The 16,189-nt window shown below is 36.0% G+C and overlaps 1 protein-coding gene across 1 annotated transcript in view; it reads right to left on the bottom strand.

The window, feature by feature from the left end:
* GALNT13 (polypeptide N-acetylgalactosaminyltransferase 13) overlaps positions 1–16,189 on the bottom strand; it is a 426,270-nt gene that overhangs the window by 226,518 nt on the left and 183,563 nt on the right. Inside the window, exon 6 of the mRNA XM_012640762.1 lies at positions 13,395–13,575. Coding sequence (XP_012496216.1) covers positions 13,395–13,575 — 181 coding nt within the window. The remainder of the gene's footprint in view (positions 1–13,394; positions 13,576–16,189) is intronic.

Genomic DNA, 16,189 nt, shown 5'->3' with positions numbered 1-16,189 from the left:
AAATAATAGAAAAATTAATAGATTTGGTTCAATAAACTCTAAAATAAAACCAAGCAAACAAAAAGAAATATAGATTCCTTATTTTCATAGTTTAGTGGAGGGAAGAAATGCTGTAAAAATGCATAAATGCTACAATGGGGAAACTATGGAAACCACTGAAATCCCTGGGCGAAATTATATCAAATCTGATACATAAATGATGAATAGAGGTGGACAACAATGGTCTATTTCCTTAACTCATAAAATACTGTTTTAGACATACACAAAAACCTAAAGGTGGGAGGGAGCATATTGAGCTTGGGGAACTGAATGTAGTTGCACACTGCAAGTATGTGGGATCCTAGGGACTAAAGTGTAGGAGAGAAGATTGGAAAGCTGGGCAAGGATCAGGTCCTGCAAGGCCTTGTTGGCCATGTTCAGGGCTTTTGACTTTGTCTTAAGTCATTAAAATATTGTTAGAGAAGGGAGAGGCCAAGTGAGATTTCGGTTTAGGAAGGTCCTCCGGCAGCAATGTTAAGGATGGATGAACCGCAGACAAACTTTGAGAAACAGGGTCTGCTGTGGTTTTTGCCCACCAAAGTTCATGCTGAATTTGATTTCTAATGTGGCGATGTTGGAAGGTGGGGCTCAATGGAAGGTGTTTGCATCATGTGGGTGAATCCTTCATGAATTTAATGCCATCCGGTGGAGTAAGTTCTCACTCTCACAAGACTAGATTGATTACTTCAAGAGTGTGTCGTTCCTTCTCACTTTTGGTCTCTTCATACAGTTCATTTCCCCTTCTACTTTCTGCTGTGAATTGAAGCAGCACAAGACCCTCTCCAGATGGGCTGCCCAGTCTTGGACTTCCCAAACTCCAGAAACCTGAGCCAAATAAACTTCTTTTCTTTACAAATTACCCAGCCTCTGTTATTCTGTTGGAACAACACAAAACAAACTAAGACAGAGCCCCATCAGGATGATCAGGAGGTTATCTGGATGAGGATGTGTCATGAAGAGAAATTAGCAGGGAGAACAGAAAGGGATTGGAGATGCATTTGACTTTGAAGTTTGTGAGTGAGAAAAGTAAGAATCAAGGAAAATATACGCAGTGCACATAAGAATCCCTTTTAATTATTAACAATGTTTTTCTCATGTACTAAGGGCTTAGTCTTATTTTTCATTTAAACAAATTAAATGTGATGATGTAGTCAGTTCACTCCTTAAAGGCAAAGGCAACATCATAACTGTGTTTGTATCTCCTCCTACCAGGCATGATGCCAAGTAGGAATGTAATAAGCACTCAACAAATAAAGACAGAAGCAAGGGAGTATTGTTATTATAAAAACACAAATAAAAACACATACCAATAAAAGGATCAATAATAATAATTGACCTGATACTTTAAGTAATTAAAGAATCCATTGATTGATCAAGATCAATTGATCAAGATCCATTGATTGATTGCTGTAAGAAAAACCATTTGTTGATTATAGCTTTCATCCCTTATTTTCAATATTTAGCATTTCAAGTCATCACACAGATAGTGCATTATGTGTTACTATCATATAGCACCGTGTAACGATTTAGAATTTCCTCCTCCTCGTATCAAATTAACTCAGTGATACCATGGCTGCTGCTGCTGAAAAAGCATTTATTAAATAATAAAAATTCAAAATTCATAGATACAAATGTACTTTATTTTCAGAAGTACTGCACTCTTTTTGGATGAATTCATGTTAATCCAACCAAAAACTAATATTCCTAGATTATTAAAAAATATCTGCATGCTACACATTTTGCTGGAAACAGCAAAACCTGTGGTTATGAAATCAGCCTGGAATAACATTTTCATGACTTATTGAAGAAATTGGGCCCTACACTCAAAAAGCTGGTTATTAAATATTGTATCTTTTCAAAAAATCAGCACACTGGAAAACACTTTTATTTTAGAGATAGAAATTTCAAGAGATAGAACTGAATACATGCCTTAAACTTTAATAATGATCCAAAGATACTGCTAACAAAGGATACCTTTGATGAGCTGATTTTTCTAATGCATTTTTAAAAGGTTAATGAATAAGGAGTTATCCTTCAAAATAAGTTCAAAGATTATTCTCTGAATGTGTGGTTTGTGTTTACCTGGAATATAGATCAAACTACTAAAATATCACCAAAGGAAAAATAAACTATTTTCCTACTTACATATAAATATCTTTAAAGGTATATTTTGGCAGCCTTTAAATTTAATTTCAATTTGTTTCTGTTCAAATGAAGAACACAAGCTGGGAGAAAAAAAAATGTTGGATTAGTGGTGACCTCCTGGCTCTCTGCTCCCAGAGAAGGAGGTGAAGAACTCGATGGCTACACGTGAGTAGATTGCTCCCCGCACCCCCCAAAATAGCATTGTGAATCTGCAGAGAAACAGCGTGGGACACGCAGCACAGGAAAGAAGAAAAAGGTGAATGGGACATATGATCACAAAGGCTGGAGAGTGCGAGATATGCAATAGGGAACAGAGTACAGGATGGCCACGTTTGCTCAGCCAGCCAGCCAGTGAAGTGTCATCTGAACCACAGAAGGACGCACAGCTCCTCCACTGACCTCCACACCCACTCAGACAGGGACGCACCTGAAGTCGGTGCAAAGTCGTGGCATGGGATGACGGGCTCTGTGGAGAGGAGACAACAGCAGGAATCATTTTGAACTCCCTGGTGCTCTGTGCTGGGACCACACTGGGTGCGGGAGGGACTCATCTGAGTGGTTAATTCCCGCAACCCTGCGAGGGAGTTTGGAGACAGGTATCTTGCCTCTGGTAGTCAGTGGAACCGGAACAAAGGAGGAGAATGCTGAAAAGGGGGCTCTGTCCCTGAAAACCACTGATGATTCAGACGACTCCAGGAGGACAGAAAGAGCAGGACCCTCCGCTAGGCAGACATGAGACTGCGGGACTGTGATGCAGAGGGGACAGCTGGTGGCCTGTTGATTCAGTCCACCAAACTGGCATCTGCCAAATCCTGAGTGGTCACCCCCAGCGCTAGCTGCTGCAGTTTCAGACAGCATCCCTCCCCCAGCCTGGGAACTTTCGGGCCGGGTGTGGTAGGTTCCTCCCTTGGAGGTGGGGAGAAGCAAGAAAAGGTGCTTTCTCTGTGTGACTGGAGTGAATATACAGGGCTGTGGTGCTGAACAATAGTTGGCAGCCTGTTGATTTGGCCTCCTGGACCAGCTTAGGTCATCTAATAAGATCATAACTCCTAGGGCTTGCTCTCCACGTCCAGGCTGCTGCCAGCATTGGGGTTTGGGACAGGGAAGGAAAAACCTGGCCAGAGACCTCAGCAATTGCACCAATTGACATGTCCCACCAGAAGTACCCTCCCACGTGTGCTGAAAGAGCCCTTAATAACATATTAGTGGCTCCCCCTAGCGGCACATCAAGCAATATAGAAGCACATACACTGAGGCTCGCAGGCACCAGGGGCAATCTACCTTGCCCTAACCACCACCCAAAGGAGGAACAGGGTCCAAGTAACCCTCGGGAATAGCAAGTCCCTTCCCAAAGATCGGGGCATTCATACACCCCATCCGGGGTCCAGAGACTAACACAGAGACATCAGATTACCTCAATAACTGGCTTCTCCACGTAAACTACAATGAACAATAGAGAGGGTAACCCCATAGCTTAACACTGTGCCTTCCATCTGAAGCTATTAGAGGGCAGTGGAGTCATACACACAAGTGCGATCCACCACCTGGGAGCTTAAGCTGGGGGACCAAACTCACTAATTTCCACTGGCAAGAGGTTAAGACAACAGGTCAGAGGCAACCTAACTTGCTAAAATATCTCTAAGGCAATACAGGACCAGCATGCCTCTCCCCAGCACTGTCAAGGAATGACTCTTGGGGACTTGGAGATAGGGCCATAAACCAGTACTAGCACCCCCAGTTCTTGATCAAGTAGCCTGATGGGAAAGAATCAGTGAAAGAACCCAAAAAACATAAAAGATCAGAGAGAAAAGTCACCCCCCAAAAAAACCATTAGATCCTCAACAATAGATATGAACTTAAATGAAATGATTAAAATAATGGAGGAAGAATTCCAAATATGGATTGTAAGAAAATTCAATGGATTGAAGAGAAAATAGAAACCCAACACAAGGAAGCCACAAGAACAATAAAGGAAATGAACGAAAAATTCTCTAAAGAAATTGAAATATTATGAAAGAGCCAAGCGAATACTAGAAATGAAAGAGGCATGCAAGGAACTACAAAACACAGTGGAAAGACTTAAGAATAGGATGGATCACTCAGAGGAAAGAATCTCAGAGCTTAAAGATAATGCCTATGTGCTAAACAAATCAGATGAAGAAAAAGAACACAAAAGCAAGAGAGAAGAACAAAACATACAAGAAACATGGGATTATGTAAAGAAACCAAATATAAGAATTATAGGTATCCTGGAGAGAGAAGAAGAAAATACACAAGGGCTGGAAAGTCTATTTCTTTCAATACTGGAGGAAAACCTGCCTGGCTTGGCCAGAAATCTAGATATCCAGGTACAAGAAGCACACAGAACTCCTGGTAGACTCAACATGAGAAGACAATCACTACATCAGATCGTTATTAAGCTGGCCAAAGTAAACACAAAAGAGGCAATCCTTCAAGCAGTAAGAAAAAAACAGCAGATAACCTACAAAGGAAAACCTATAAGACTAACTGCAGACTTCTCAATTGAAACCTTACAAGCAAGAAGGAACTGGGGACCCATCCTCAATCTTTCAAAGCAGAATAATGGCCAACCTAGAATTTTTTTACCAGGCAAAACTAGGCTTCATCTATGAGGAAGAAACAAAGACTTTCCCAGAAAAGCAATCACTGTTGGAATTTGCAAAGACAAGGCCTGCCCTGCAGGAGGTACTCAGACTTGGATTATACACTGAACAGCGCAATAGACACTCACCAAAGTAAAATCACTCAAGAGTTAAAGTTTAGAGCCTGGATTCCACAATGGCTCGAGAGGTAAAGCAAAGCAATAAGAATTTATCTAACAATATGAATAGAAATCTACCCCAAATAGCAATTATCTGAATAAATGCAAATGGCTTGAAATGTCCACTGAAGAGACATAGACTGGCTGAGTGGATAAAACATCACAAGCCAGGTATCTACAGGAAATGCATCTTACCCACAAAGATGCTTTCAGATTCAAGGTCAGGGATTGGAAAACAAACTGCCAGGCAAATGGAAACCAAGAGAAAGTGGGGGTAGTTATTCTTATATCAGATGATATAAACTTTAAAATAGCAAAAGAAAAAAAGATGGCCGCTATATAATGGTGAAAGGAAAAATCCAACAAGAAGACTTAACAATTCTTAATATTTATCTACCCAACACAGGAGCACCCAGATACATAAAGCAAACCCTGTTTGATCTGAATAGCATGATAAACAGTAATGTCATAGTAGCTGGGGATTTCAACACCCCACTGACTGAGCTGGACAGATCCTCCAAGCAGAAAATAAGAAAAGAAACAATGGACTTAAACAGAGCTCTAGAACAAATGGGTCTAACAGACATCTACAGAACATTCCACCCAAATAAACTTAATATACATTCTTCTCATCAGCTCATGGGAATTTTCTCTAAAATCAGTCACATCCTAGGCCACAAATTAGATCTCAAGAAATTTAAAAAAATAGAAATTATACCATGTATCTTCTCAGACCACAGTGGTATAAAATTAGAGATCAATTCCGACAGAAACACTCACCACTTTACAAAGTCATGTAAATTAAACAATCTATTGCTGAATGACTATTAGGTCAAGAAAGAAATCCAGATGGAATTCAAAAGATTCTTCCAAGTAAATAATAATGGGGACACAAGTTATCAGACTCTGAGGGATACATCAAAAGCATTCCTGAGAGGAAAACTAATAGCATTAAATGCTCACATCCAAAAGACAGAAAGCTCACAAATCAACAAACTAATAAACTGTCTCAAGGAACTGGAAAATGAAGAGCAAATTAATTCTAAACCTAGCAGAAGAAAAGAAATAACTAAGATCAGAGCAGAACTAAATGAAATTGAGACTAAAAGAACTATACAGAAGATCAATAAAATCAAAAGTTGGTTTTTCAAAAAGATAAACCAAATTGACAGCCCTCCTGCTAGACTGACAAGAACTAGAAAGGAAAGCATTATAATAAACTCAATTAGAAATGAAAAAGGAGAGGTCACTGCAGACATCATGGAAATAGAAAACATTATCTTTGAATACTATAAAACTATATATGTCCCAAAACTACAAAATTGTGGAGAAAATGGACAAATATTTAGAAACATACAACTTTTCTGGGATCAATCAGGAAGGAATAGAATTTCTGAACAGGTCAATATCAAGTACAGAAATTGAAGCAGCAATTAAAAATCTGCCAACAAAAAAAAGTCCTGGACTAGATGAGTTCAAAGCTGAATTTTACCAAACTTACAAAGAACTCATACCTATACCGCAGAAATTATTCCACATTGAGAAGGATGGTATCCTCCTCGACTCATTCTATGAAGCCAATATCACCTTTATACTAAAGGCAGGAAAGGACACAACAAAAAAAAGAAACTACAGACTAATATCCCTCATGAACATAGTTGCAAAAATCCTCAACAAAATCTTAGCAAATCGAATCCAATAGCACATCAAAAAATAATAATTCATCATGATCAGGTGGGCTTTATCCCAGAGATGCAAGTTTGGTTCAACATACACAAATCTATAAATACAATTCACCACATAAATAAAAGCAAGAACAAAGACCATATGATTCTCTCAATAGATTCAGAAAAAGCATTTGACAAAATCCAGTACATTTTATGATAAAAACTCTAAACAAAACAGGCATAGTGGGACATACCTTAAAATTATTGAGGCCAGGTATGATAAACCCACAACCAATATCATACTGAATGGGAAAAAATGGAAAGGATTTCTGCTTAAAACTGGAACCAGACAAGGTTGTCCAATATCTCCACTTCTATTTAACATAGTGCTGGAAGTCCTTGCCAGAGCAATCAGACAAGAGAGCGGAATTAAGGGTTTCAAAATGGGGGCAGAAGAGGTCAAACTCTCACTTTTTGCTGATGATATGCTATTATATCAAGAAAATCCAAAGGATTCAACCAAGAGACTCCTGGAATTGATAAATGAATTCAGTAAAGTCTCAGGATACAAAATTAATACACACAAATCAATTGCATTCATATACATACACCAATAACAGTTAAGCTGAAAATCAAATCAAAGATTTGACAATAGAATCAAAGAAAATCAAATATTTAGGAATATATTTAATGAAGGAGGTGAGAGACATATATAGGGAGAAATATGAAACACTGAGAAAAGAAATTGTAGAAGATGTAAACACATGGAAAACCCTACCATGCTTATGGATTGCCAGAATCAATATTGTTAAAATGTCCATACTGCCTAAAGTGATTTAACAGAATCAATGCAATCCCTACCAAAATACCATCATCATTCTTTACACATCTAGAAAAAATAGTTCTACACGTTGCATGGAGCTAGAGAAAACCTCGTATAGCCAAAGCAATCTTAAGCAAAAGGAACAAATTGGGAGGCATCAGTCTACCAGACTTTAAGCTTTACTAGAAGACTATAGTAAGCAAAACATCATGGTACTGGTGCAAGAACAGAGATACAGACCTTTGGAACAGGACTAGGAACCCAGATATAAAACCATCATCATATTAATCTAATCTTCAACAAAGCAGACAAAAATGTACATTGGGGAAAAGAATCTCTATTCAATAAATGGTGCTGGGAAAACTGGATATCCACATGCAGAAGACTGAAACTGGATCCCTACCTCTCACCTCTCACAAAAATCACCTCCTGATGAATAACAGACTTAAACTTTAGGCATGAAAACTTAAGAACTCTAGAAGAAAATGTTTGGAAAATTCTTATAGACATTGGCTTAGGAAAAGAATTTATGTAGAAGACCCCCAAAGCAATGACAGCAGCAAAAAATATAAATAAATGGGACCTGATTAAATTAAAAAGCTTCTAAACAGCCAAAAAATATCATTAGAGTGAATAGACAACCTATAGAATGGGAGAAAATATTTGCATTCTGCACATCCAATAAAGAGCTGATAATAAGAATCTATATAGAACTTAAGAAAATTAACAAGAAAAAAATCAAACAACCCATCAGTAAATGGGAAAAGGACATGAACAGAAACTTTTCAAAAGAAGACAGAATAATGGCCAGAAAACATATAAAAAAAGTGCTCAACATTTCTAATCATTAAGGAAATGCAAATCAAAACCACAATGAGATATCACCTAACTCCAGTGAGAATGACCTTTATCCAAAAGTCCCACAACAAAAAATGCTGATGTGGATGTGGAGAAATTGGAACACTCTTACACTGCTGGTGGGACTGCAAATTAGTACGACCCCTGTGGAAAGTAATTTGGAGATATCTCAAAGAGCTAAAAATAGAAATACCATTTGATCCAGCAATCTCACTACTAGGCATCTACCCAAAGGAAAAAAAGACATTCTATAATAAAGATATCTGCACTCTAATGTTTATGACAGCACAATTCACAATTGCAAAGATGTGGAAACAACCCAAGTGCCCATCAATATATGTGTGGATTAATAAAGTGTGGTATATATATACATCATGGAATACTACTCAACTACAAAAAACAATGGTGAACTAGCACGTCTTATATTATCCTGGATAGAGCTTTAGCCCACCCTTCGAAGTGAGGTATCACAAGAATGGAAAAACAGGCAATGCATGTACTCGCCATCAAATTGGTACTAAGTGATCAACGCTAAGGTGCTCACATGGTAGTAATATTCATTGGGTGCTGGTCAGGTGGGAATCGGGTGGTGGGGGTGGATAAACTCACAACTAATGGATGTGGAGCATACTGTATGGGGGAAGGGCATGCTTGTAGCCCTGGCTTGGGTGAGGCAAAGGCATTATATGTAACCAAAATGTTTGTACCCCCATAATATTAAGGATAGTCTCTAATCACCATGTCCATTGATATAAAGTTAGAAATCTACCTCCCCAAAGAAAGAAAATCAGTATTTATAAAAGTCAATATTTCACATATATGGTTAGTGTTATGACTACAATCTATTTTCCAGTTCTTAAGCTTTTCACCCGTGACCAACAGGGAAAAAAATGTTGCTATTTATAATGGGGTATTCTGAGTTGAACAGTTTTTGCTTACTTCATTTCAAAGGATTTGCTAGGACAAACGGATTGGTTCAAGCTGAAATAGCCCAATTACTAATAAAAACTGCCTCAGGCTTTAAGAGCCTATTGGGCTTTAAAATCAATGATGCTATGGTATTTGCATCCTTAAAAAGACAGTTGGAAAACAAACTAAACAAATGTTACATATCTATTCTCCAATGCTATTTCAAAGTATTTCTATTCTTCATTTATGTGCCTATTTAGGAAACATACACTGCCAACTCTGTCAATATTGCTAAATTGCTAATGGGGATAGGCCAAAAGAATTAGGACATATTATGAAAAAATTCAGATAAAAGTAATTCACGCATGTAGTTATTTATATATCCTATTTTAACTTTAAATTAATAGGGGTCATAAGAAAAATAAAAATCAAGACATAAATGTAACCTTGCTTTGAGTCATGGGCTTTTGTATTATGCTGCTCTTTAGACAATTTTACTGTCTACTTTAATCGTGCCCGTTAGACTTTTGTATTAGCCTTGGAGGGTAAGATTATATTACAATGTGCCCCTATGATTATGGTTCAATCATAAAACCCTAAGCACATATGTAAGCCAACGGAACTTTCTTTTCTTATGGCAAACACAGAGGAATGATAGATACATGAAAAGTACCCTTCACCTTTCTTTTAATAGTGGGTCCTCAACCAGGCGCTGGATCAGAAAGTTGGGACAAAGCCTTCCCGTTTGCCGCAACTCTTGTGAAGAGATTCCCTGGTATAAACTAGACACCCATGGAAACTTCCATAGCAACGAAGAAACAAAAGTGGCTCCCTTTTAAAATTCATTCATTCATTCTTCTGACTGTTTAACAAATTTTAAAAAAAAAAACGGCAAGGTGACAGGGAAGTTGCTAGGCACAGAGGATACACATCTCTGAACTATTTTGGGTGTGGAGAAAGTAATAAAAATTAAAACAATATGATAAGAAGTAATGATCGGTTGGCCATGGTATCAAACTTCAAGAAGTACACAGAGAGAAAGAATATGCAGATAATTCAAGGCAGATAGGGGTGGAGCATCTCTGAAGCCAAACAATAAAGTAGGCAGGTAATATTTTACAGAGTATATTGGAAGTAAGCAAAGTTGTTGTCAGAATTAATAACGGCTCCATATTTAAAGACTGAATTTTGAGAAACTGAATTAAGAGGGGAATAAAATTTCATAATAGAAGCAGATATGTAAAAATTGGAAATCCCCTCACAAAACATGTTGGACAAATTATAATAACGAATGTACAGAGGTGTTTCTAGAAAGAACCATGACTCTTTCCTTAGCCACATTATTAAGGAGATTATAGAGAACTCAATATAAACTCTTGTAAACTCCTCAGAGTTTTTCATAAATAAAAGATAAAATTATAACTGTGGATGTGAATGCATGTATCTCCCACGCCTCTTCCCCAAACACATACACCAACTTCTCTTTACAAACTCATTCATTATCCAAAGAGATGAAAAGTAGAAACTCAACAATGCAAGAAAGTAGCAAAGAAATCTTGATTTTGAATTTAATTTACAGAAACTACCACTATCTATAGCCTAAATAAATAATTGATATCATAAAAGTAACAGATTCTTGACTTCCTCAATATAACTCATTTTATCTGTTTTTGGATGATCTGAAATCTGCCCAGAGCTTGAACTGTTTTTAAATATCTAGCTCTAGTTTCTGGCCTGCTTGCATTCTTCCTTTTCCACTGAGAAGAGAATTCATTGTTTTCTGTCCCCCTGCTCCCCACAACACCTGCCCCCTCCCCCCAACACACAGACATTAGAGCAGGGAGATTCCACCACTCTCAGCAATGCTGACTGTCTCTGAGATACATGTAAGCTTAAATGTCCTTTAGGAAGTTCTCAGGTATTTTCAGCATATTCTCCAAAATTCCCTTTTCTGCTTCCAAAATACCTTTCTAGATTTAAAGTAAGTCCATTTTATAAGAACAATAACCTTCCAAATGATATTCATTGTAATGTAAAAACTACATTTTTCAGGATATACAAACAATTCCTGTTGAGCAACATACAATCATTAGTTCCAGATAGCAGGAATGTTTTTTCACTCTTTGTACTCTAAAGCTAGCCATTTCATGATACTTGAGAAATGGTTCTACCATTTATCTGCCTCTTTCACTCAATGGAAAATTAGACAAAAGACTAACACATCATTTTTTAAAAATATTCATGATGGGTGAATATAATACATATGATTACAGTTATTCACAATTACTCATATTCTGGAATGTAAGTTGCATATAATCACACATAACACACTTCTTCCTCCATTACTTCTTTATTCATATTTGAGCTTATATATTTCCACAAGTAATGGTTTAGATTCAAAAATTTCATCAAAAGAAATTGAAAAGGTTATATAAATGTCACTGCCTTGCTGCAAATTTTACATGCTCTTGCTGAACTCAACTCTGAACATCTGGACTAGATTTCTACTGTAAAGAAAAATACAGCTATGTGTAAAATAGTGTTCCTGGCAATAGATCTTTTACTGTAGAAGAGGCTTGAAAATGTGTGAAAAAGTCCTTCTCGTAATCACACATTACAAATACAATGCCCTCATTTTTTTTTCCTCTATGTAGTAATGGTGGATCTTAAAACGAAACTTCATACTGCTGTTTCTTTTCTTCATACTTCTGTAAAAGACTCTTCCATAAAAAAGAATCTTAATTACCTTATATATACCTTCAAAACTCAGAGCCTTTCAATTAGAATACAAACTGGCTTTTCTAAGTCATGTAGTAGATTACATTAAAGAAAAGAGGGTGTATGCATGGGGATTTTTGTTATTGTTCTTAAGAGTTACATAATAATGGCATTGATGACCATAAGGTCTACACATAAACTATCAAAAATGGAACACTTCAAACTATTTCATCAATGCAGTTAAATTTATTTTGGTCTCCTCATCTACCCTTTGAGATCTTGAAGGCAACCTTGTGTCTTCCTCTTGGATCCTTATCCCTGCCCCTCTTTTAATGCCTCGTGTTTTTTTTTTTTTTTGGCTTTTTTAAAAGGTATGTAATGTGACTATTGAAGAAAGTCTAGAAATTATAAAGAATGAAATTATTAATTTCACTACTACCACCTAGTAATGAGATTTTCTCACAATGTCTTCTTTTTTGTTTTTTAATGATGTAAAATTTTTAAAATAAGAATGGTTGAATGTTGAGGAAATTTAGAAAATATAGAAAAGTATAAAGAAAAGAATGAAATTACTCATAATCCTACCACCCAGTGATCGCCTATATTTACTTCGACTTCCCTCTCTCTCTATATATATCTTTAACTAAAGTAGCAAAACATTATATAGTCCTATATTACTCTTTTTCACCCAATTATATTGATGAGTAACAATTTACTGTCATTAAATATTCCTCAAAAATATAAATTTTAACATCTGTATAATTTACCATCTTGTTTCTGTATGAAGTCATTTGACCTTTCCCTACTCAGACATATTTTGAAAATTCTTAAATTGAGCTCATAAATGTGAATTAAATTTGGATTTTTTTTTTTTTTTTGAGACAGAGTCTCACTCTGTTGCCCTGACTAGAGTGCCATGGCTTTAGCCTAGCTCACAGCAACCTCAAACTCCTGGGCTCAAGCGATCCTCGTGCCTCAGCCTCCCGAGTAGCTGGGACTACAGGCATGCGCCACCATGCCCGGCTAATGTTTTCTATATATATATATTTTTTAGTAGAGACAGGGTCTCGCTCTTGCTCAGGCTGGTCTCGAACTCCTGACCTTGAGCGATCCACCCGCCTCGGCCTCCCAGAGTGCTAGGATTACAAGCGTGAGCCACCACGCCCGGCCTAAATTTGGATTTTTCTGTACTGCTTGCTCCATTTCTCTAGTATAATATTTGGGTTGAGAAAAAAAATAAAAAAATATATATACATTTGAAATAAATACAGGTTTTCTCAATTTAGATCAAAATCGACTTCATAGTACAACTTTCTCAATTTGTTGCAATATTATGGTAATAAACAACATTTTATTTTAACTAATAGAATAATAGCAATAATGAAACATATATTCAGCATGTTTAAAACTTTATTTTTCCCTGTAGAGAAAGAAAAATGATAGAATTGTGTACCTGGGGATATGATATAGAAGAAGTCTTTAAATTCATCCATCCAAACTTCTGCCAGTCTCCTGTTGTTCTTGTTGATGACATGACCGGTGCCACCAGGGAAAGTGTACGGAGTTGCCTTCCGAAAAACATGACCAACGTGGGAGCAAGTCACAATCTCCAATGAGCCTCCACATTGCCAAATCTAGGAAAATGAACAATTATTTTATAACAATCATTGTAAATAATGCAATAATATTGTATGAGAAGCAACTAAGGCTTAGGACAATTCGTCGGATCTCATACACTTGAAACAAATACAGATTGCCATGAAATTTAGAACTAGTACAGTACATTTACTTTGGTAAAAAATGCTAATTTGGAAGATCTTGATATATTTAAATATCTATAACATTGGAATCATCAAGGTAAGATGTAATTATTTTCATGTCCGTTTATTAGACTACCTAATTTCCAGTTTCTAGTAGTTAACTTAATTGCTATTTAATAGATTTGGTATCCAAATCTGCTATGAAAGGATGAATTTGTATATGTTAGAAGACATGGAGAAAAACTAAACTTGATTTGAAAAAAATCAATCTATTATTCTCTACCCACTTAGAATTTTAAAGACCATTCAATCCAAGCTGCCCATATCATTCCATCTTAAGACTTTGGATATGTTATTATTATCAAAATGTGCTGGGATGCATTTACATTTGCTGAACGTCTACACATCTTTCTAAACCCATCTTCAAGATCATTTCATCTAAGAAGTTCTGGGGAGAGATTTAGTATTGTGTGCTTTCTGTATTTTAAAACTGCTTTTACTGAAGAACTGACTGTATTCTATTGTAAGCAATTATTCCATTACTATTGTTCATTTAAAATTATGAACTGTTTAAAACATGCCATATATTTCTTGATATCCTAGGATTTACTATGCAGTTGAGGCTAAGTATTATGTAAAGTATCCATAAAATATTTATTTTTGTAAAATTACATTGTATAGCCTTAGGTTATGTTAACAGCATGTGTGTATAATAAATATACATAAAATTATGTATATTTATTATGTGCATGCTATAGGATTTTTATCACAATAAATAGAAGTAATAGTAACTGCTGTACAGAATTTGAAAGACATGATTTTACACTATAATTAATGTTGTTCTTATTTGATAGGTCTGATTGAAGTAGAGTTGGTTTATTTGAAAGAAAATGTTTTTCCCACTTGATAGTTCATGTAACATCCAACTTAAAAGAGAGCTGCTATTGTACTTAGGTAGCAGTAATAGACAATCATTTTTTATGAGAAGATGAAAGATAATAAATAATGAGTTATTCTCACCAAAAATTGTTTGTGCATTTCATGTATAATCTATAATTTGTTATTTTCTAATGGTTTGAATAGTGTAATGCTAGCATAAAAGTCATTCCAATCAAACATTGAAATATAGATCAATATTAAAGAAGAACGGAATTCACCAATCCCTTCAAAAGACAGGGGAACTTATTCTTAAATAATTGAAGTATTTCAATTGGTAACTTCCTCACCTTTCTAGCATGAAATGTAAAAACCTTCTTATAATTACATTTTACATTCCTTCTTCCTGTTAAAATGAAAGAACTTGATCCTTCGCCTGTTAAAGACAAATCAATACTTCCATGTAAGCCTTGATCATATCCCTTATATCTTTTTTTAAGGCTGTAACTGATTTGGTCATTTCCCTTGCATTTTTCCTGAAACATCAATTATTTCATTCATTATTAGATTATGTCTATTTTCGTATACTATCTTCTAAAATCTCTTACCTCTCAAATAGCTAAAAAAAAGTGAACACAATTTTGTAAAACACAACAAAAAATTCCTCACTCAGTCCATATCCACATCCAATATATTTCATGTCTGTCTTCAGGAAACACATCTAACCCACAAGGATATATTCAGACTCAAGGTGAAGGGAAGGAAAACAATATTTCATGCAAATGGAAGGCAAAAGAAAGCCGGTGTAGCAGTTATGATGTTAGACAACTTAGTCTTCAAATCCACAAAAGTAATGAAAGACAAAGATGGTCACTGTATAATGGTGAAGGGTACAATTCAGTGAGAAGACATAACAATTCTAAATATTTATGCACCTAACTCAGGTACACTCAGATTCATAAAGCAAATTCCACTTGATCTAAACAAAATTATAAACAGCAGCACTATAATAGTCAGGGATTTCAACAACCCTCTGACAGCACAGGACAGATCCTCCAAGCAGAAAATAAACAAAGAAACAACGGACTCAAACAGAACCCTAGGACAAACGGTCCTGACTGACATTTATAGAACATTCTACCCACAAACCACTAAATATATGTTTTTCTCGTCAGTTCATGGGCCATTCTCTGAGATTGATCATATCCTAGGCCACAATGCAAGTGTCAAAAAATTTTAAAAAAATAGAAATTATATCATGCATCTTCTCAGACCACAGTGGAATAAAGTTAGAAATCAACTTCAACAGAAACTCTCATCTCTACACAAAGTCATGGAACCTAAACAACTTTATGCTGAAGATTATTATGTTAAGGAGAAAATTGAGATGGAAATCAAAAGATTCTTTGAACTAAATGATAAAGGAGACACAAGTTATCAAAACTTTGGGACACAGCTAAAGCAGTCCTGAGGAAAAAAAATTATATCCATAAACGCCTACATCCAAAAAACAGAAAAATCACAAATCAACAATCTAATGAATTGTCTCAAAGAACTCAAAAAGGATGAGCAAACCAACCCCAAACCCAGCAGAAGAAAAGAAATAACAAAG

Source organism: Propithecus coquereli, unplaced genomic scaffold (assembly GCF_000956105.1).
Source record: "Propithecus coquereli isolate 6110/MARCELLA unplaced genomic scaffold, Pcoq_1.0 Scaffold157, whole genome shotgun sequence".
Classification (NCBI taxonomy): Eukaryota; Metazoa; Chordata; class Mammalia; order Primates; family Indriidae; genus Propithecus; species Propithecus coquereli.
The sequence above is the reverse complement of the archived record's forward strand: the minus strand, read 5'-3'. Positions and strand labels throughout refer to the sequence as shown.